We start from the raw sequence: 23722 nt of genomic DNA, 5'->3' as shown, positions 1-23722 counted from the left end.
TGATTCCAGCAGTCTTATGCAGAAATTGGCAACCATTTTGGCCGATTTAAAACTTGCAGTGTAGATGTGCTCCACATCTCTTTTCAAGTCAGATTAGAACATTCTCTGCTCTTAGTAGGAAATGCTAAAATATCCCCGTCCCACTTCACAAGGTTGGGTGCCCAAACCTGGCACAGCAGGAAATCCAGGCTTTAAGTACACCAGCAAACCTCCCCCCCCCCACACTGTCCAAACCACCAAGAAACCACTTCCAGTCAGATGATCCCTTTTCCTTTTAAGAATATGTCATTACTAAAACATCTTTATTAATGGAACGTTGTTATAAAACCTTTAAAGGGGGTGGGAGGGGAGGGAAGCCTAAAATATATGCTTTCTTCAAGGCACCAAGCAAAACAGCAAGAAATGGCTTGAATCAGCCATTCCTTAAATCCACATCGCTTTAGACACGTTTAAAAACAAACCAAAAAAAAGACAAGAAATGTACTGAGACAACAGAAGCAACAACTGGGACTGGAGCTGAAATGGGGAGAAAATACAAAAGCATTGCAAATTGATTCTGATAAACAGAATGGTGTGCAAGCACTGCACCAGGCAGGAAAGGCAATCTCTATGGGGAGATAAAACAATCAGATTAGGAGATCCATATAGCTGCATATGCTTAATAATTGGGACATGCAGGTCCCTCAGTGTTTCCTCAGGCCGCTTGGTTCCTTGTGGGCTGACTGGCTGGCATTTCTCTTCCTGTCATTGTTCGCAGGGGAACCTGTGGCATCCTCACTCAGCAGCTTAAGAGGATCGAAGAGTTTAAGAGGTAAGGTGCTGAAGACTGGTTGATTCAAGACACAAATGCAACGCCTTACAGAGCTTCCTGGTCCATCTCCCATCAGCAAAAAGCCTACAGAGCAGAGGGTTTTTAACAGAGAATGACTCTTGTTTTTCATAACTCAGTTGTTCACCTAGAGAAGTTCTCAGGATTTCCCTACTGAGCGCTCCAAAATGTCATTGAGAGAGAAACCATCACTGCAAAGCTTGAGCTGGAAACACTGTTCAAACACTTTCTTGTGTGGCTAGATGAAGGCTGGTTAGATAAAACCACCCCATAACCCTCTTCTTCATCCACCCAACCAGCAGGCTATATTCCTGTCACTCTAACCCACCCAAGATCAGTTTCAAAGGTCTACCGGGCCTGCACTCAATTCTTGTGGCACTCCATGCAGAGACCTGCATGTGCATACACCTGATTTGCAGGATTTGCCTATGATTTAATAGTGGATGGAAAACTGTGCAAAGCAGGACATCCTGCATATGGGTGTCCATGCTGAAGACCCATAACATGTTACAGTGGGACATGCAGTGGAGGGAATGCATGCACCAACTCTTCCACTATACGAACTGGTTTGCCTCCCTGGTGAGCAAAAGAACTGCACCCTACACTGCCTACCACCATTGAAGAATCTCTCCTGTAGATACACTTAAAAGTTGGCAACTAACCAGAAAAAGCACTTTCGTCTAACAGCAGCTTAAAATGCTAAGTCAGCATCTGAAGTTTTCCACAGTATAGAGATTCACGTTAACACCTGCAGATCAAGTGGCTTTTAAAACTGCCCAGGAGCAAGGGCTAGTGTTTTGTTATGTATTGAATAAAAGATAGTTGGCAACCCTAAAAGCACACACAGACAAAACTGAGCCTTGAGAACTCCCACAGCAGAGGGATTTGTTTGGAAGGCAATTTAAAAAAAGAAACAAACAGTCCTCTGTGGATATCGGGGGTCTGTTGCCCCTTCCATGGATTGCGAGGGGGGCACAGGAATTCTTTGGTGCAAGACATGTTGTGCAGTAATAAAGGGCATAGTAACCTCAGAGAAAACAGTACAAAAAAGCAGGGCACTATCCCACTGATCTCCTGGGTTGTTTGGCAAGTCCAGAAACAAGTACTGCTCAGGAAGGCACAAAAAAGATGATCTTGGCTGAAAGAGCAGAACTGCCCTGGCCCACAACAGTTCAGACAGTAACCCACTAGCTGTAATGATTGCGCTCTGGTTCACTTAGAGGAAGAGGAGTGCTGGCTTTGTGCCCCACGTTCTTGTCAGCACACGTGGGGGGAGGCCGTTGTTTGAAAAAGTCAGAGACGTAACGGACCTGGAGGCAGAAGAAAAGAAATAAGATGAGTGAAGAAGACATGTGTAGTTTGTTACTGTGAAATCTAAACAGAGTGGTGAACATCATTTACTATAGTTTCCCTGTGGGAGCTATTGGATGAGACACTGATGTCACAGAATGTTCAGAATGCTATAATCATGTAAAGCAGTGGTTCTCAAACTTTTAGCACTGGGATCCACTTTTTAGAACAAGAATCTGTCAGGACCCACCGGAAGTGATGTCATAACAGAAGTGATATCATTAAGCAGGAAATTTTTTAACATTCCTAGGCTGAAATCCTACCCACACTTAGCCAGGACTATGCCCCATTGACTGTTATTGTTAAAAGCATATTCATAGTAGCCTGTTAAAAGTACAGATCTGTAACATTTCCCCATATGCAGTCACATATCATGGTAGCATCAAGTCTAATATATTATGAAATATTTAAATGAAAGGGGACCCACCTGAAAATTACTTGTGACCCACCTGGTGGGTCCCAACCCATAGTTTGAGAAACACTGGTATAAGGGGAAAGGTCACGCTGAAGAACTGAAAGATCAGAGAGCTCTAGAGACCAGGAGGGTTAAGAGGCACAGTGTCTGGGGGAGGGGCATGAATAGTAATTTGTCACACACAGACCCACACACACCTGACCCAGGCAGCATTTTAGCCCAGCCATCCCAAGCCTTAAAGTGCTGTGGACATCCAGATCACACCCTGTCACCTATGCCCCACCCCTCACTCCCATACTTACAACAAGTATAGCAATGAGTGCTCCCTGGAGAAGGCCCACCAACACATCACTCCAGTGGTGTTTATAGTCTGCCACACGGGTGTAGCCCACATAGATGGCAAATGAGAGAAGGAAGAACTGGATCGTTGGGCGCACCAATCGGGCCCACTTGGCAACTAGGCGGGCCTGTACGTAGAGCTGGAATCAAAGGCAGAGGGGAGGGGGGAGAAAACAGTGTCAATTTCCCAGATGCCAACAGTGTCAATTTCCCAGGTTAAAGGGCAACTCACTCATTGAGGACCATAGCTCAGTAGTAATGCCCCCATTTTGCATGCAGAATGTCCCAGGTAGGGTTCTCTGAAACCCCACAGTTAACACTGAGTTAAAGAGCCAACTTACAGCCCAATCCTGAGTGGCCCGGAGTGCCCAGGCTTGGCGGCACCGAGAACGGCTGCCACTGGATCCTGCATGCCCTGGGCTACCGTGAGAGGTGCCTCAGGAGAAGGGGACTTTCATCCCCTTCCCCCGGGTAAAGTAAACAGCCCCGCAATGGGCGCAGAGCCCTCCACGAGCGCCTTGGATCCTGTGGAGCTGATCCGCCTAGCTCCCTCCCCCCCGGCATGCCTCCAGCCCGCCCCCCTACCCGCATCACACCTTCCCCCACCCTCTCTCTGCCCCCCGCCAGCCTCCCCCCTTCCTGCCCCCGCCCCTGCTTACTGTGCTGTGGCTCGGTGGTCCATGAGACCGCCGAGCCACAGAGGCTGGGCCACCACCCTGTGCTAGCCCAGCACGGTGCTGGGCTAGCATGGGCAGGAGCCCGGTGGAGAGGCTCGCAAACATGCCTTGTGGCATGTTTGCGACAGTGCTCGGTGGCACAGAGCTGTGCCACTGAGCACAGGATTGGGCTCTTACTAGGTTCATATGTGAGAGTCTTAAAGGTAGAAGTGTCACACTCACCGCTAGGAACATCATACAGTACATTCCAAATGAAGAGTGTCCAGAATAGAATGATAACCTGAAAGAGAGAGAGGAGGAGGAGGAAAAAGGTTAAGACCTATTATTTGGCATTCTTTATAGGAAGGAAATACAAAGATCAGACCAAAAGTCCACCTAGAACAGGATCTTGTTTCTCAGTAACCAGCTAGATGCCTCTGAGAAGCTGACAAGCAGAGCATGACAGCTAGAGTTCTCCCCTACTTTTGCTCCCTGGCAACTGGTATTCAGAGGACTCTGAACATGGAGTTTCCTATCATGACTAATAGCCATAGATCTCCATCTTTCCATGAATTTATACAATCCCTTTCTAAAGTGAGCTATGCTTGTGTCTGTTGTCACCTCTTGTGATAGCAAATTCTATACATTAATTTTGTGTGAACAAGTTTCTATTCTCTGTCCTGAATATGCTGCCCAAGAATTTCATTAAATGACCCCCAAGCTCTGGTGTTATGGGAGAAGGAGGGTTCTTCTCCCTACTTGCTTTGCCACAACATGCATTGTCTTCTAAGCTTCCAGCATGCATCTATTGGACCGTATCAGTCTGAAAACGCAAAATGAAAGTCTAAGCAGGTCCAGTCCTCTAAACTGCCTGGGGGAGACACTGGTTGGAAAACAAAGCATAAATCACTCAGAGGAAAAGACAGAAATAAGCAGGATAAAAAAGTCAAACAATATCATTTCATTATCAATATCAATACCAAATCAGTATAATTAACCCTTGCTAATTGGGTAAGAGGCACTTTTTCAAGTGGGTGCTCCTCTTATTTAGCAGGGGGAGAGTAACTGGCCCTCCTCACCCCAGTAGTGTCTTTTCTAGTGGCTGTCTGCTGGTGTTCTTTTGCATCTTTTTAGTTTGTGAGCCCTTTTGGGACAGGGAGCCATTAGTTATTTGATTTTTCTCTGTTACCACTTTGTGAACTTTTGTTGAAAAGTGGTATATAAATACTGTTAATAATAATTAATAATTTCAAGGTTCTGAAACTCCTCAGTCAATTTAGGTCATCAGAAAACCCACACATTTTTAATACCTTTACAGCCCAACCCTATCCAACTTTCCAGTACTGATGCAGCTATGCCATCAGGGCATGCACTGCATTCTGCGGTTGGGGGGGGGAGGGAGTCACAGAGACCTCCTCTTGGTAAGAAAATGTTTGTTCCCTTATATCAGTGCTCCACTGTAGCTGCATTGGTGCTGGGACATTCGATAGGATTGGGCCCTTAAAGTGTAATTTAACAGAAGTTGCTTTTGGATGGCAGACTTTAAATTTAAAAGTATCCTCTTGCTTAGCTCTCTGTTTCCTAGGCAGTTCAGCAACTCTGTGACATCAGTGCATTTCAGCCAATGGCACTCAGAGAAACTTACAGCCCTGCTGTGATGCGACAGCAGGCAAGCCACTTGCTGCAAGGAGATCCGCACCATGCCTGCATCAGGTTAATCCCCCCCCCCCCAATTCTCTCATCCTCACCTGGACTCAGTGATGTCCCTGATGTCTCCTTGGCATATCCCCTCCAACTGGACATATTCTGAGCAGTTGACATGTGACCAATCAGGCTTGCAGACTGCTAGGAAGTTGGGCCGCAAGCGCCCAATCATGTACTTGGCTAGGTCTGTCAGTGACTGGCTGATGGCTCCACCAAAAATAAATGTCCCCACTACCTTGTAGAGGGCAGCCAGGTAATTGTTAAATTCAGACCTGGAGTAGAGACGCTCCATATAAACAAGGTATGCCTCACCAGCACAAATCTACAAATAGAAAAAAGAAGAGAAGAGCAGGTAAGTCTTCACTGAATCACATTTTGAAGAGAGTCTGTGAAACCAAAAGATTTTGAGAGCCAGTCCAAACAGAACATTTTATTTTTTTAAATTGCATGCTGCCTTCCCATACAAATGTCTTCCCAGTGGCTCTCAAAACAGTAAAAATAGGATACAAAAATAAAAATTCACTAAAATCATTTGGGGGGGAAACTTAAAAGAAGACAACCCCCCCCCCAGCTTTGTTCCTAGCATCCAATTTGCAAAGATACAGTGCTTCTGAACATGGAGATTCCTAAACTATGGTAGCTCACAACTATTTCCTTACTATGGTAACAGTGCAGGGGATGGTAATGCCGGCCATAAGTCCATGAGTGATGGTGTCTGGCTTGTATGGATAGCGGATGGAGTTATCATCACAGTAGAAGCCCCGCTTGTATGGAGAGTTCACCAGGGTCAAAATGGTGAAAGGCAGAGATGCTGCAAGGCAAAACAAGAGAGGATATCTAAGGAAGCATTAACCAAGGGCACCAGAAATTCCACCCTATGCATCCTCAAGCTGTTGCTGTTGAATCCCCAACCAAATCATAATCAAAACCAATTTCTATTAACTCCTCTGGTAATTGTAATAAATACAATTATCACACACACACACACACACACACAATTGCTGTAAGCTGTGTGCATGATGCATTCTTCCGGTTCTCTTTTAAACATAAACCTTGCAATACTTAAACCTCATCGTTGGTTTTTTCCCCCCAATATACAGTCAAAAAAGAATTATTTGAGCTCTTGACTATATTTAACACACAATCAGGTTTGCACAGCACTGTTTGCTATCAAGAGTAATTGACTACAGAAGTTCAGGAAATAATGACAGTCTCCATGGAACCTCTGAGATGTTGGGTGTTCTGTTCATAACTAAGCCATTCCTTAATCCAGGCCAGTATTTAGAAAGCCCTGGTTAATCACAAACTAATAGACGATTCCAGACTTGGCCAGAAGAGCAAGGAAGATTCTAAAGGCACAGATAACAGCTGTTTGTGGTCACATGCACAGAAAGAACCTCAGAATTAAATCCTATATCTTAATACTATTCTGCATTTCTTGTTTTATTCTTAAGGGTTCCTGATGCTCTGCTATACTGGGAACAAACAAACAATAGAAGAAAGTTATCTCCTTCATTATCCTACTTGTGGCCTAATGAGAATGTCCCAAGATGGTCACTGCAGGAAATAGAATGCTGAGCTACAGGGACCTGTGACCTGATCTAGCCTGACTCTTATGTCAAGTTTTTTTTATTTGCTTTTTGTGGGATGGTGGAGATTGGCAATTAGAATTAGTCAGCATATTGCTAGATCTCCCCAAGGAACAGCCCATAGTAAATGCATGCCCAGTCAACCTTGTACGTTGTTCCTTATTCTTTCATTCTTCATGGCAAACCATTTGCCCCTACCCAAAGCTGAGAGGAGACCACTGAATTTTCACCTTCCTCTCCTATTCTGCCCCTTGGATTCTGACATTTTATATGGCATTCTGAAGCTTATCTACATCACCATGAGGACTAGCAACTTAACAAGTCAAATGGAACTATGGAATTCTGATAGCTGAGCTTGAGAACAAGTGACTCGCCCAAGCCATCCGCCCACCACAGAGGCCCAACATGAGCAGGGTCCAGTTCAACACTCCATTGAGCAAACTGCAGCAGACACTCTTTTGTAGGGTTAGCACTCAGTCACGGAGTCCTGCATGCAGAACACTCCCATGTCAACAAGCATTCAAAACTTTCCACCCTCTTTAATAAAAGCTCACCCAACCCTTTGTGTTGCTGTGCCTTGTGCCTTTGCAAAAAAAACTCACCCAACTGGTTCAAGGTACAGGGCGGAGGAAATAAAAACACTTTTATTATCATCAAGTAGGAATACTTCCCTTTTCACTTTCTTCCTGGAGAAAGCAAATATCAGAACAGCCTTGCTGAATGAGGCCAAAAAAGAAAAAGAAAAAGTGTATCTAGTCCGGTGTTCTTGTTTTGAACAACAGTCACTAGTCAGGTGCCTGAGGCAAGCTCACACTCAGGGCATGACAAGAAACAGCCTGTTGTTGACACCAGACCCTGATACTTGGAGGTAAACTGCCTTTAGGAATGGAGGCTCTATCTAGGTATTATGATTAACCACCACCAAGAGACTTATGCTCCATGAGTTTACAAAACCATAAATGACTACATATGTAACAACAGAGAAGGTCATTAAGTCCTCAAGAAGGTATTATTTCAGACTACAGATGTGGCACATGACTTCAGACCCTTCCCCACATCAAATTCTGTCCACAAACAGCAAAGCATAAGGGAGAAATGTTCTAGTCCAGCCTACACCTTGAAATGTTAGTTTTCTTCTTGAAAAAAATCCCCCCCCCCGAGAACATTCAAAAACTGCAGTGTGAAGGGCTATAGTCCATATGTAGCCCATACAGTCCATATGTATGGCAGGGGCCATAGCTCAGTGGTATTACAACTCTTTATGTGCAGAAGGTCCCAGCTTCAACCCCTGGCAGACTAAGAACCTAGACTGAAATCTTGGAGTGCTGCTGTCTGACTGCGCAGATAACGCTGAGCTAGAGGGTTCAACTTGGTATATTAAGGCAGCTCATCATATTTTGCAGCAATTAGTTCTACAAGTCAATTGTGTGATGTGTCAAGGAGTAGCTCCTTTTGCCTGTTCTGAACCTACCACCATGTCCACAAAAGACATTTATATCCTCTCCTACACAGAAACTATATAAAGTTTTTCTCTCCTTTCAGGTGATCTCTAAACACAAACTTTAATTTATTCCCAAACTAAAAATAAGGACACCCAAAAGTGGGACAAACAAAAAAAAAAAAAACCCCAAAAGGAACTCTGTCGTCATCATCCACCTGTGGTTACACCAGATTTAGGTGTGGGGGAGGGGTGAGAAGGGGAGGCAATTCCTGCAATGGAGGTGGCCAAGGTCAAAAATTAAACCTTACTGCTTCTCTTCAGGGTTTTTAAATTACGTAGTTGCAGATTACTATTTTGGAAAAGGTTGTTTGTGTCCTACAGGGTGGAGAGGAAACATGGAGTGAAAAGGGTCATTTGATTGTCTGAGAGGACTAAAGAGAGTGTCATTACATTTACATAACATAGAAGCAACTTAAAATAAAATTTTAAAAACTGACCATGAACTGCAGAAAACAAAATCTAAAGATAGACGATGTAGATGAGTGAGAGGCAGAGGAAGAGGGAACTAAGAGAGGCAGGTTTTAAAAACTACATCTTAGAAGGTAAATTGAGCCAAGGTAGTATATCCTGTTTCTAAAGAGCCCACAGAGAAACCCAACATTCACATTTAATCTTGAGTAAGGGTATAAATACCACTTTGCTGGGTCAGACAAAAAACACCCACCTAGACTATTTTGTGCAGTAGTAGCAAACCAGATGCCCCTAAGAAGCTTACAAAATGGGTCCGAAAGCTAGAGCTGTTGTCTAATCCCAGTATTTGGTAATCAGAGATAGACTGCCCCTTCACAAGGAAGTTCTGTTTTACTTCTTCTGCTTAACAGCTGTTGATTGGCCCAATGGTGTCTGCAACTTTGGGAGGGGGCCTTGTAGCAAAAGCTATTCCAGGGCCCCCATGGCTTGCTCCCCTCAGACTTTGTAGAGTACATACCAGCTACTCCTCACAGTGCATGGGAACTGCACAGCAGATGGCCAAGAGTCCCCCCTGCTGTGACACTGCTACTCACAGCAATAGCAGTGAAGGCAAACTCTTGCCCAGGCCCAGGGGATGCCCAATGGAGAAGCTTATTAGGATGCAGTGGGGAAAAGGTGGAAGAAGTGGCCTGTTCCCTGACCATGCTGAGGTTCAGGACATCTGGGAAGTGTAAAGTGACCCTGGGGGAAGAAGAAGAAGATAGAACACAACTGCTGCTGCTTGCCCAGTCACCTGGTAAGCATACTTTAAGACAGCCACTTTCAGAGAATGGACATTCATAGCATGGCAGCGAGGTGGAGGACAAGAAAACATAAAATGGAAGAACAGAGCAGGATCCACCCAAAGGCCATCCAGCCATCCTATAGTCAGTAGAGTCTGCTTACTGCAGACCCCCCCCCCCCCATCAAGCTATAGCACTCAGCACACTCTGTGACCCAGGAGCACATCAGGCTCACTACAAAGAGAATATGCAACTTGCTGCCAAGGAAGAGGCCACAGAACCATATCCTTAGGCTTCCTTGCAGCCTGGGGCAAGAACCAAGGGGTTTCATCCAGTTGATTCACACTAAAGGTGGATTTGGGGAAGGACATGAAGGAAGAGAGAAAGGGACACCCAGTGTAGGTGCTCTGGGGCCAGAGGAGTTGCAGACATGTAAGGCAGCAAGAGAGAAAGGGGTGAATCACTCAAAAGGGGCAGATCTGTCGGGCACTGGTTGGGGGTTCCAGGCATAAATGGGCAGCAAGGAAGAACAGATACTGTTATATAAGAAAGCTGGAGACAGTAACAGTATGTATGTTTATATGAACCGCACACTGAAGACAAAACTCTGAACCAGATTTTTTTCCTTTTGTATATTCAAATTTCTTCTCAAAGGCCAAATAAGATTGTTGCATGGGTCAGATTTGCCTCCCAGGAGGCCTCTTTACTAGCCTGGCCTACAGGATAGCAAAGAGCACATTGGAACATTTGGTTGTCTTCCTCCAAGCCAGAACATAAACAAGTGCTTAAAAAAATGACACCAACATCCACAAGTCTGTTTTTCTAGGCACAGGGAGGGAGGGAGAGAAGCAGCGAAAGTTACTCAATCCAGGTGGAATGCCTTCGTTTGTAGCACCTGACTAGCCAAAACTCCTGCAATTATCAACAAGAACAACGCCAGAAGACAATTTCAAAGAGCGCCTACACCAACCTTCTTAATTGGAGCAGGCAACAAACCGCACCCTGCATCATGCTTAACAACACAGTCTGACCCAAACGCTGAGCACTGGATTCTCTGATCCAAACTCTGTTCTAAGAGCAGGTCAAGGTACAGAATCAAATCCCATCCTGTTCTCAGTGCCTCCATCACGGGGAAGAACTATAACTAGTATGTCCGACTGTCAAAATGGCCACTGTACATGCAAACAGCAAAAAGGCATCATCATTAGGCTAGCCAGTCACTTCCAGAAAACTCAGCTGATTAATCAAATGAGTGTTAATTAAGTCTGCATATATTTGCAATGTTATCATTTGAAGACAATCATTTTGAAAGAAAATTAAAGAAGCTTTCCTTGCTTTTAGAATGTTACATCTCTACAAACTCCCACCCTCGATTCTCCAGCTAAAATATGGGGATAATAATACTTACCTTTGTTGGAAGGATTACAAGAAGATAAATCATGAGAAGTACAGTGAACACTTAGCAGCTATACAATATCATTATCTTAAAAGGGGCACACCACATGGCATAAAAGGAAAGGGGGAATGCTTTCTCTAAGATGGTGCACGTCAATGTCACAGCAGGTCCATCTTAGGAACGGCATTCTCCCTTACAAGAGGGAAAGATCTCACTCCATCCTGAGTGAAAGAAGAAGCATTCCACCTGTATTAGAAAGAAGACGACCATCAGCTTTAATTTTTAAAGCTAGAGGCGTTTGTGTCTGATCAGTAAGAAAGGATTACAGCCTAAGTCTTACTGAACACAATGGGCTTACTTCTGAGTAAAACAAATAACTCCATTTTCAATCAGTTCTAATTAAAACACATATTTAAGGAGGTCAGGGTAATGGTTCCTTCTTGCCCTTTGTCCTCACGACAACCCTATGAGGTGGGTGAGACTGAGAGATGGTGACTGGCCCAAAGTTACCCAGGAAGCATCATGGCCTATGAAGGTATCTGAACCTGGATCTTCCAGGTGTATGTCCAACACCAGAACCACTACAACTTTCTACTGCCTTTTATATCAGGGCACTTTTTAGTTAATTAAAAAGTTTTTAATGAACTGATCAAATCAATATAAAGTCTGCAGTCCTAATTATTGCTGTTACCATTAACTAGAATTTAGATCCTGCCCTTTCTCTAAAGAACTGATAAAGTATACATTATCTCCATCACAACAACCCTACAAGGTAGCTCAAGTCGAGGGAGGGCAACAGGCCCATGGTCATTCAGCAGGAGTGGAAGAACACTGGTAAATGTCCATTTTGTTATTGTTGTTTGTGTTTCTCTGTGAAGGACTGCACTATGTCAAAATAGAAACTGGGACGGGGGCAAGATTCAAGGGACTGAATGTCTCAGCTTTCATTTGAAATACAAAGAAATTTAAAGCTATTTAAAGACAACTAAAGCAACCCTTAGACCTCATGGATATATGCAATGTTACATAGGCAAAGCCTGCTGAAATCCTAGGAGGCAGATGGGAGATTAAGACTGACCAGGATTCAGTCTTCTGCATATTTCTTTGGCCCGCCCATTGACTGGACAAAATAGAGCACATCATGCAACGTTTGCACAGAGATGCAAGTGTCCACAGTTCACACATTTAGCATCTCATGACACAAAATTATTTTTTCCTATAATACCCACTCCATGATTTGCCTCATCTCTCCTTTTGCCAGCCCTGTTCCCTATCACTAACACCCCTTTCCCCAGAAAAAAAACAGCCAGCTTTCAAATTCAGCATGCAAATTGTCAAAGAACAAAATTCATTCACACACAACTTTAATTGGGTGGTAGAGTTTATTCTGAGAACAGAACCATACCAGCCCACACATTCCATTTATAGGGCCACATACCAGTACCTCTTCCTTCTCCAGAAGAAAGCTCAGACATCTAATTTTTAGGAGTACATTTCACGAAGAGTCTGATTAGGCCTAAGAGGAAACTTGCTGAACCAGATTAAGTCCAGTGTTCTGTATCCACCTTGAGGATACTTGTTGTCCAGAACATACTTGTTGTCCACAAAGACAATAGCCATTTTCAACCATCTGCCACAAACAGGTAGTACTGAGATAGACTGCTTCCAAACCTGGATGCTTCATTGCCATCAACAGGCTCTTCCTCCTTAATCCTTTTAGAATTGTTTTTATAGCTCTTGCATAAGCAACTTTGGTAGTTCAATGAACAGCAAACAAATAAGAGCTGTCCAACCTAACAGACAGAACGGCAGTATATTGCTGGATGTATTTTCCACACATGCACCCTAAATAAAGCTGAATGCCTAACATGTACAGCATCTAGCTCACTGAGGCCACAAGCCCCAAAGCACAAAAAGCCTCATGGCAGATGGAATAAGAGGTCAGAAAAATTTGTTCAGTGCTTTGTTCTGGATCAAGTTATTCTCCCCCTCCCCAAAGTCTGTGACAGTAATTTGTGAACCAGCATTGCAAGGATGCACGTAGAGATATTTCATAACCTCCACTTTCAGCAAAGCACCAACTGGTGGTTCCAAATCAATCCAGATTTCTCCAAGTGCCATCAACCCACCCCATTTCTTGGAAGGGCAAAGGTACTCAAACATTAAGCACAAATGCTCCATAGGGATGGGACAAAGGTTGTCTCCTTCTGGTCTGCTCCTATATTTTTAAAATCTCAGTTGCTTGAGTATAGTTGTAGGATGGGTTCAGCAGGCAGAAAATCAATCACATGTGGATATGTCTCTATGCAACAAAGCATCAGCTTTTCAAAATTTTTTTGCTAAACAGCCTGTTATATGCATGGTTGAATTGGCAGCCTGAGGCACTGATCCCTAGATCTGTCAGCACTAGGGCTGAATCCTGGAACCAGGCATAATTAACTTATGGAACTTGCTGCCACTAGATGTAGCAACGGGCATGCAGGCTTAGAAATTGTTTGTTTTAAAGATGTTATAGTTATCTTTGATGAGCTATCTTTGGTGTATTAGTAAACTATCAGCCATGATGACTGGAACTTCAATCTATTCTGGTATACCTCTGAACATCACGTGCTAGGAACATACAGGGGATGCCACCATTGTCATGACCTGCATAAAGCTTTCACATCTTCAATACAAACAGATGTATATCTGCCTAGATCAAGGGTGTCAACCATAAGGCCTGCAGGCTGGATACAGCCTGTGGAAGCTCTTTATCTGGCTCACAAGATCACTGGGCTTCCTCATATCTTGAAAATATGATCAAGATATGCATATTTTCTCTTCTGTCATTTGCAGCTAAAGAGTTTCTATGTGAGAATCAAGTGCTTATTTCTGGCCATTATCTGCTTACGACTTCCTGCTCAATGATGTCACTTCTGGCCCTAAGCAGGCACCAGGAACGCTATTTGGCCTGCTGTATGAAACAAGTTTGACACTCCTGGCCTAGAACATCATGAAAGATGGGACAGACAAAAAACAACTTGTGAATTAGAGACACAAAATTTAAAAGTTGATAGGAGCAAACCTTCAGGAAAAGACAGCAAAGGCCAACATTGTGTGCTAGAAAAAGTCCAGACCATAGGGATAGATACTCCTATTTCTGCAACTACTCTAATTAGTATTTTTTTAATACAGATTAAATATGTGCATCTTATTGTGTGTATGTTGCTTTCAACATCTGTTCCTCATTATATTCACTGTAGTCCAGCTGATGGAATTGGATGCTGAATTCAAGAGTCTTGCATTCAGATTTCATCCCTGCCAATGAGTAGCTGTGAACAAGTTCCTCTCCCCCAGCCTGAGTGCTAATCCACTGGTACTCTGAGCATACCACTGACCTACCACACATAGTTACTGCAAAGATGAAACATGATACAGATCTGCAAGACCCTTTCAAGTGAGAGATACCACTGAAGAGCACCAACAGCATTCACAATATTTGCTGGGAATTGTGGGTTCAAATTCTTCCAAATTCACAGGATGGCCTCAGCAGAATAATATCTCTCCCCCACTCATCCAAAAGCATCAGGCTATGACACTTATCCAAAAGTTTGCATGCTGATGGAAATTGTAATCAAGAGGTAAAATCAGAAAGAGACTATAGCAATCTGGCAACAGAAATGGACAATAAACATCATGCCCCCTCTTCACAGGAAACATATAATAAAATTCAATAATTGCCAGTTGAACACTGACCAAAATGTGTCACATAAAGCAATGGTCTTGCACTGCCTAAAGATCAAGCTAGCCCTAGGAGAAATGAAATAGTGGTAGGCAAGGATGGATATAGAAACAAGAATGGAGTTCTGGGACAAAGGAAACTGGGAAAATGATCACAAGATGTGACACAACCATCTCCTATATAGGAGGTTGGATCACCCAGATGTTACTGCAAGGACTGGACTGCTTTGGGGCCTTATAAGGCATCCAGATACTCAGTGAATGTCTTTTAGTTCTGTCTTCACACTGCTTTTTCTTTAAAACACTGGTTATGTCAGACAGAAAAAACAAATATTCAGATGTACTTTGCACATGCTCAGAAGCACATTGCCAGTAGGTTCTAAAAAAATAAACATAGTTTTATGCGACGTTAAGGTCATAGTTCTAAAAAGACATAGCAAAATGGCAATGAGTGCAAGCCAACAAATCCCGGGATTCAGTGGTGTCCCTAGGGGAGTGTGGGCCACACCAGGTGATGAGCATAGGGGGGTGACCCCACTACTTGCCAAAATTTTTAAAATGTTGACATTTTTGAATAATACCATTGTGTTATATATCAATCAATGCGTAATTTCATGCAGAATGCAATGAAACAAACCACGTTGAAATATTTCTATTCTATTAAAAGGTATAGCCAAAAAACCAGCAGGGGTGGGGAAATAGTATATCATCATGCTCACTACCTGGGGCATTGCCCCGCCCACTGCATGGGAGGAGGTCCATCACAGGGGTTACATGCTGGCCTCCAGCTCCCGGTGACACAAATCCTAGTGATGCCACTGCTGGGTTTAGATTTTACTGCAGCCACAAACTCAATAGGCAAGCTACTGTTTTCTCCAAGCCTCAGTTTCCCCCATTTGCACTGGACCAGGAGGGTAATATTGGCCTACTTTACAGAGCTGTTGTACAGATAGCCAAACTAATGTTAGATAAGCCCTATCAGTGATTGGACAACAGCTATTACAAAGGCTACTTTGTGAAAGATAGTCCTATTGAAATCTATGGGATTTGCTTTGAAGCATACCTGATGAATGCTGGGTTCAATCTGTGCACAAGAATTCATTAACCAGGCAAGGGGATGATATTCCCTTGCAGGAGGAACTGAGAAGGGCTGTGCCTGACTGGTCCCAAAGTTACCAGATTGGAAATGCTTAGCTTGTTTATACCATTGTGTGTGGGTGGGTGGGGGAGGTATTCCTCCCCAGCTGGTAGCAATAAAGGGTAAGCAGCAAGGCTTGAGGCAGCAAATAAGATGACTAGTTTTTGGAAGGGGGGGGGTAAGGAAATGAGGAAAGCCTGCAATTTCAGTGGAAAGGGAAGACTCCACAGCCACACCCCAACTGGACCCTGAACTGGGTTTCAACATTTGGTTCAGATTGGGTCCACAGAAGCACTGCACACGCAGACAGAAAGTGGCACGCACCGGAGGTGGGGGAGGGCACTGCAACTGAGAAAAGAAGTTGGCAGAGCAGCTCCAACCCCAACCCCACACTAAGGTGCTCCCAATGAAGGATGCTGCTGCCCCCCGTAGATTTCAAGGAGCCACAGCAACAGAGGGATCAGCATTTCCAGCTGGCAGCAGCAAAGGGGAACTCATTCCCAGGCAACCGCTGGCCCCCCCACCAGAAAAACACATTGGAGGAGCTACTGGGGAGCAGAATTGGAACTGACCCTGCAGTTCCAGCAGGAAGTTATTTATTTTTCCGTGAATCTGGAAGAGGCTGTTCCCAGGCTCCCAGTTCAAGGGGTGCCCTGAGGCCGCCCCCTTCCCCAGCGATGGGGCCGGAGTCAGAGACCAGGGTGCCCGATGGCCAGAGCAGCGCCCCCGGGGGGAGGCGGGTCCTTCTTACCGACCACGAAGCACAGGACATCCAGCGCCACGAAGACCCTCGCGCGCTCCATCGCGCCCCCGCCGTCTGTGCGCTCCGGCGCAGGAGAGCATCACATCGCGGCGCCCGCCGAACCCAGGGATACGCTCCGGCCGGCGCGGCTCTGCCAGGCTCCCTCGGCCAGCAGCGGAGCGGAGTTAAAGCTCGGGAGGAAACCAGGAGGCGGAGTCGAGATCGGGGGCGGGCAGGGGGAGAGTGGGAAGCCGAGGGGCGGGCAGCCCAGCCCAGCCAAGCGCACCGCCCCGGCTCGCTCCTCCTCCCTCCTTGCCAGCCGCTTACGCTCTTTGGGGAAGGGGACAAGAAAAAAAGGCTGCTTTTACCCCCCACTCCGGTGGCTCCTGAGCACGTGCAGAGTGCAGCTCCCGTTCTACCAGAAGTACCAGTCTAAGTCTGGACTGTTAAAATGCTTCTGAGCATATACAGAGGGCTTGGTTTCTCACTCTCACAGGCACACAGCTGGCGCTAGATAAATACCAAGGCAGTGTTCGTGACCCTCTAGGTGGGTCCCCATTCAATATTTTATTTTTTATATATTAGACTTGATGCTACCAGGGTATGTGACTGCATTTGGGGAAATGTTAAAGACCTCTACTTTTAACAAGCTACTATGTATATGCTTTGAACAATGATAGTAAATGGGACTTGCTCCTGGGTAAGTGTGGGTAGGATTGCAGCCTAGGATTGTGAAAAATATTCCTGCTTGATGATGTCACTTCCAGTCATGACATTACTTCTGGTGGGTCCTGATAGATTCTCATTCTAAAATGTGGGTCCTGGTGCTAAATGTGTGAGAACCACTGTACTAAGGAATTCAGTGCTAGGTAAGAGTTCCTTTTTTTCTTCCTCTAGTAGCTAATTAGCACTTTAAAACATGATGACAATGAAAACAGCTGGTTACACCATTGTTCCTATTCCAGTTTCACCTCTTTGCATTGAGGCAGTTGGCCAGGAAGAAAGGGATTTGTGCTTTTGACATGCTGGCTTAGAGCCCAGACCCACTGAATGGTTTGTAAAAATCCTTTTCAGGATGCAATTCTAGTGAGTGGACTAGAGATGATGATATTGCATGTATTATTTAAAAAAATTACCACTTTTCACTTTTTTCGAACTACAAAAAGTAGTTCACAAAAGAGTTTACAGTACATACCTAGATACATGGTTTATTTATTAGCTGCTTATTGCCAATAAATATAGATTCTGTGTGACCTAAAATAAGAAGGCTACAGTCCTATGCACTTACCTGGGAGTAAGCCCTGTTAAATATAGTGACACTTTCTTCTGAGTAAACATATCTAGGCTTGTGCTGTAATAATCGTTAGCTCTCTTTGCCTTTTAGAGCAGAAAGGCAGAACATACATTTTAATTAAAGTAAGTCCTCCCTTCTTGGTTAGTTATTGTGTTTTAAAACATAAACATTGGACTCAGATTTTAGTGGAAAGAAAACTCCAGAACTGCAGCCAGCTCCATTTGCTGCTTCTGCACAGGAAATCTTTGCACACGCTTGCTAAATTCTCCAGCCAGGAAGTGCGTCTTCTTCAAATGGATGTGTTGTTAGTCTTGTTGGGCTGGGCTCAAGAGCTGTTTATCCAACCCAGAGAGTAGTTAAACAAATAGAACAGAGCTACGTCTCCTTGCAAAAGATGACTAATAGTTTGCGCAGGACTGAAAGGTGGAAAGTAGGAAGTAGAACTGAACTCGGAGTGCTATAACTAGGTAATTCTACAACTGGGACAGGTTTCCAAGTCTGCATCCATGAATCCTCCATTAATTAGCCCTGGGGCCAGATTAGGATGGTTATGGATATCACTGAAGTTTCATCAGAATGAAGGATCTTGTGTACCTCAAATTACTGCCCATTTTCTTTTTGGAATATGTGGAAAGGAAAGGAAAGATACAGTATTGCCTCGCCCCTGGATGGATGGATGGATGGATGGATTGGTTGATTGATTCATTGATAGAAGAACATGTTGAAACAACTCTGTTTAAAAGAATCAAGACCAGCCAGGTTACATAGCAATGTGTACATGCTCTCAGGACGAGTATGATGAACAGAACACAATGGCCCTCCAGCGTTGAAAACTGACAACTGCAACAGTGAAAGGCAGTTTAGCTAGTGTTGGCTTTGGGTCCACAGAAGAGGGAAAACAATACAATTTGCACTGTATAAGTTTAACCTGGTATGAACACTGAGAATCATGGAAATGTAGTTGGTAAGAATATGAACAATCCTTTGGTAGAGGTCTTCCTAGACCCTTTCTGGAGTGACAATTCCTAGAACTCCTTAATAAATCATTGAATACCCTTAAAAATTATATTAAGTCATCATTAATAAATAATATTATAATTATTGTGAATAATAGGTATAGTGAAACTCCCTGATTTCCCCCCCCCCCCCATTTTAACTTCCCAGAGCAGTGGTTCACACATTTAGTACCAGGACCCACTTCTTAGAATGAGAATCTGTCAGGACCCATTGGAAGTGATGTCATGACCGGAAGTGACATTATCAAGCAGGAAAATTTTTAACAATCCTAGGCAGCAATCCTACCCACACTTACCCAGAAGTAAGTCCCATTGACTATCATTGTTAAAAGAATATACATAGTAGCTTGTTAAAAGTAGAGGTTTTTAATATTTCCTCAAATGCAGTCACATACCTTGGTAGCATCAAGTCTAATATATTAAATATAAAATATTGAAATGAATGGGGACCCACCTGAAATTGGTTTGTGACCCACCTAGTTTGAGAAACACTGTCCCAGAGTCTTCTGAGATCCTTCAGCACTGTAAAAATGTATTGAGTCATCCTGATGCAGTAATAACTATCCCTTTGTTTGAGCATCTTCCTCTTGCCCTTGACCAGTTAAGAAACTTGAATTTGAGCCAGTTCATTGGACTGTGAAACCCACCTGATGTCCAAGAATGAGAGATTCAGAAACACAAGTGACCATCAATTCATGAATCCATCAGGTAAGGCAGAGTGAATGCTCTGGTTATATAAAGAGAGGGCACACACCCTGTTTTTGCACGTTGCCAGAAGGAATCAGTGGCTGCTTGCTTCACATCTGAGTGTAGTGACCAGAGCCCTGGAACAATGTAATTTTGATAGGGACTGTACCCAGTTAGCTGCTCAGGGATTCTAATTTTATTTGCAGCTTGCATTTTAATCTCCTTGCCAACCTTTTTCCTCATCTTTTTTTTCCTTTCCCCCTATTTTTTGGTTTGATTCTTCATCCTTTTAATATATTTATTGTATTTTTGCTGGTTTGCCTGCCTGATCTGAGATCACTTGGGAGGGACCAAGTTGCCTCATTCCTCAGAACATTACAGTAAACTACTGCTTGTTTTCAAGGGATTCCCCAGATTTGGGGGCTCTTTGTTTACCTGGAAGAAAGACTTTTTCAAAGCGTCCTCTTTCTGCCTGGATTTCCTAGCTTTGGGGAATGGTGGCAAAAAAGACCAGTTTAATCAGTATGACAAGTGAAGCAGAGAGCAAGGGAGAATGGCGCTGTCACTAACTGCTAGGCACAGTGCCCGTTTGCAGGGCCTATGAGAGGAATTTTATCAGGGAGTACAAAGTTTCTTTTGGGCCCCTTCCCAAAGGGGGAGGGGGTAATGGGGCAGGCAGAATGGAGGGGGCAAAATAAGGCTGGGGGAGAGTGCTAACAGCCACAATAGTCTTTGGAGCCCAGTCTGCTAGACTTCTTGATGCAGAGCCCAGGTCTACCCAGCCATGCAGCATTGGCAGCTACATAAGGTAATATGGAAAACACACTCCTAAGTCTCTCTAAAATCTTGAAATATATAAAATCCGTTGCAGAAAATTAGCATCATCGTATTTAGGCTCACATTAGAATGGATCAAAATGAACTTTGGCAGCAGCTGGAGCCCCGCAGCTGGGTCCCTGAGCTCTTTCATGGTTATGGGATCCACAAAGAGCCAAAGAGCTACTTAGGCAGGCTAGTTTCCTCCCAGATTTGACATGGTGTTAAGGAGGGTCATGGATGCATTCCTGAGCTTGATGTGTATGGCTTGCAGCAGCAGTTAACACTGCCTGCATGTGGTTGTGCCCCGGCATCATGCACAGGCAGTGAGTTCAGGTGAGATAGGAAAATGTCAGATCCCAGGAACTTTCTGGGCCCCCTCCTTTGGCTCCTGGGCCTCCTTTCTGATCCTGGGCCCAGGTAAAAATTACCCCCTTTACCCCCCTCACCTAGGCCCTTCCTGTTTGGCTTCTCTTACAAGTATTTCTATCGTTCTTCTGAGCATTCTGGGTACTTCAGATACATTGTCTTGCAGTTATCCTTGCAAAGGCTGTATTACAGTATTATTGCAATGTCACAGATGGGGAAAACAGTGTTTGAGAGAATGGTGGATTGCCTTATCCCCTCCAGTGAGGTGACTGTTGAACTGAAGGGTTTCCAGCCGCTTCCCTGGTTAATAGCACATTTCTTTGCATGTCTACTTGGAAGTCATTGGAGCTGAATTCCAGGCACAGTAATGGTGTATAAGATTGCAATCTTAGTGTCTTGACACTTAAACAGCTTTGAAACAGTTTTAAATATTTAAATAGGACATTTCCAAACAGTTGTTTGTTTGGGTGTATACTTGCATGCACATCTCTTGTTGTTAAAAGTATTATATATTTTTGAGTTATTCTTTGTCATGCAGGAGCAAAACCTCACCTGTTGTCAGTGGCGTCACTAGGGGGCATGGGGGATGCGGGCTGCACCGGGTGACATGCAAGGGGGGTGACGTGCACTGGGGGGATGATGCACTAAAATCGCGATTTTTAGGAGCAGCCCCATCATGCCATGCACCATTGGATGCGGAATTTCTGACGTAATGCAATGCAAAAAACCAGAGTGAAATAGCTCCTTCAAAAGTTATGGCCAAAAAACCGGAAAGAAAAAAATGCATGGAGCCCTGTGGAAAGTGAAACCGAGCTGTATCGCACGTTTACTCGCAAATAGGCAGACTGTTGGAAAGGGCAGGCTGAGAGGATTCCAACGACACCAGAATGGACCCTATCCAATGAATGCAGACCCCAAAAAACACCCAAGAAAGGAGGTCCCTCCCTCCCAGCTGCGAGTGTATTGAGCCCTCTGGAAAGTGAAACAAAGCCATGCAGATGTGTTTACTTGCAAGTAAGCGAACTTACCTTAGGGTGCAATCCTAACTCCTAATGCCAGTGCTTTCCAACACTGGTATAGCGGTGCCAGTGGGACATGTGCTGCATCCTGCAGTTGGGTGTCACTCATGGAGGCCTCCTCAAAGTAAGGGAATGTTTGTTCCCTTATCTTGGAGCTTCATTGCCCTTATGTCAGTGCTTATGTCGGGGGTTAGAATTGTGCCCTTAGTTCGTCAGAAAGGGCAGACTGCGAGGAATCCAACAACACACACAAATGTGCAAAGAATGGTCCTGATCCAATGAATGCAGCTCCCCAAAAACACCCAAGAAGGAGGTCCCTCCCTCCCAGCTGCAAATATATTGAGCCCTATGGAAAGCGAAACTAAGCCATACGGTTGCGTTTACTGGCGAGTAGGCAGACGTGCCTTGGCTTGTGATCAGACCAGGCAAAGGGGAATGTAAGGACACCAGATGGAACTGGAGTGCAACAAATGCTCTAGAAGGCAGCCTCCCCCTCCCCCGCACTTAAAAGGACAAAAAAAAAGAGGATTGAACTGGTAAGGGGAAGTTTTCTATTTTGCACTTGTAAAGCCAGGTGGGTCTTTATCTTGATATGCTTGAAATAGAACTTTAAACTGGGCACTGGGAAGGGCTGAAAATCTCACGGATTCTTTTTTTTGGGGGGGGGAGGGGGCTGTTATTACAGGCAGACTACAGAGAAAATTCACTTGGTGGAACAGGGCTGGCTCCCCCTGATTTAATTATTTTTTTTAATTTAATTATTTATAATTATTTATTTTAATTTGCTTGATGATGTCACTTCTGGCCATGACTTCACTTCCAGTGGGTCCTGGACAGATTGTCATTCTAACAAGTGGGTCCCAGTGCTAAAAGTTTGAGAACTGCTGGAATAATGTGTTAATAAGTTGACACGGGGTGGTTGTGTGTGTGATTCTACAAGTTTTCAAAATCACTAAAATCAGAGTTTGGAGGAACAATACCATAATGTCAATCAATCAATGCATAATTTCATGCAGAATGCATGGGGTGACGCACAGGCCTCCCGCACCGGGTGACGCGAATCCTAGTGACACCACTGCCTGTTGTGAAAAGCCAGAGAATTTAATGACACTTGCTCAGAGGTGAGCTCATTATTATCCTTGGTATATTTCTTCCTTCATTCCATCAGTGGTTCTACATGGTATATTGCTCAAGCCTTTCTCTGTTGACCAAGAGTCACAGCACTGCACCTCGATCATGGAAGACTTGGAGTCACATAGGAGAAAAGACCTTCACTGGCTGCAGGAATCCGCTTTCCATCCCGCTGAAACTTGTGATGCTAAGAATTGCTGGAACAGGCCAAGTTCCATCGAGTTCAGCTATTTCGAACACTGGCCGTGAAAGCAAGACATGAGGATAACAGCCCTTTCTGGTTCTTCAGCTCATGCATCTGGTACATGGCTATTTCTGAACTTCTCCATCTCTGCATTTCCCCTGGAATCTGAATCACCAGGTCCTGTTTCCGAAGTAGGAATCGGCCATTGTTTCATTTTTCCCCCACTTCTGAATCTTGTACTGTATACTGCACGATTTACCACAACTTTCAGCTTCTTCCCATAATCCATGTCTTTTTCCCTAAATATGAGCATTGATAAAACACTACAAAAAATCAATCTGGATGTGTGATGATTAAGCTCCTTTCTTCTAGCCAGATGCTTCCATTAAGGAAAGCCTTTCCTTTAACAGGAAAGAGGCTTCCCTAAGACACTTTAAAATCCATACCATTGCAGAAAAACTGTAGGGCCAAACAGGCAGCTCAATGGTGGATTGTTTGTCTTCATTATCTGAGTGCCCCCAAATCAGTAGCCCCTAGCCAGCTCACCTGCTGGGATTGGCATGTACCAGCCAATTTGGCATCCAAGTCCTCCTGATGAGTTTAGAGGGCAGATAGGGATGTCTAGGTGGTCACAA

The 23722-nt window shown here is 44.3% G+C and overlaps 1 protein-coding gene and 1 long non-coding RNA gene across 2 annotated transcripts; one reads left to right on the top strand and one right to left on the bottom strand.

Moving 5' to 3' along the window:
- Positions 1–271: 271 nt before the first annotated feature.
- On the bottom strand, positions 272–16772 carry PLPP2 (phospholipid phosphatase 2). Its single transcript, XM_066635598.1, has 6 exons — positions 16582–16772; positions 5953–6104; positions 5338–5615; positions 3833–3890; positions 2897–3073; positions 272–2139 (listed from the first exon to the last, which is right to left on the bottom strand). Exons 1-6 carry the CDS (start codon positions 16631–16633, stop codon positions 2017–2019), a joined length of 840 nt encoding a protein of 279 aa, XP_066491695.1. The 5' UTR covers positions 16634–16772; the 3' UTR covers positions 272–2016.
- Positions 16773–17385: 613 nt separating this feature from the next.
- On the top strand, positions 17386–23304 carry LOC136658316 (uncharacterized). The gene is made up of 3 exons (XR_010794781.1): positions 17386–17441; positions 19484–19590; positions 22941–23304. It is a non-coding gene; the product is annotated as an uncharacterized lncRNA (long non-coding RNA).
- The last annotated feature ends 418 nt before the right edge of the window (positions 23305–23722 follow it).

Source organism: Tiliqua scincoides, chromosome 8, assembly GCF_035046505.1.
Source record: "Tiliqua scincoides isolate rTilSci1 chromosome 8, rTilSci1.hap2, whole genome shotgun sequence".
Taxonomy (NCBI): domain Eukaryota; kingdom Metazoa; phylum Chordata; class Lepidosauria; order Squamata; family Scincidae; genus Tiliqua; species Tiliqua scincoides.
Note: the sequence above shows the minus strand (reverse complement) of the source record. Positions and strands in the feature narration are given on the sequence as shown.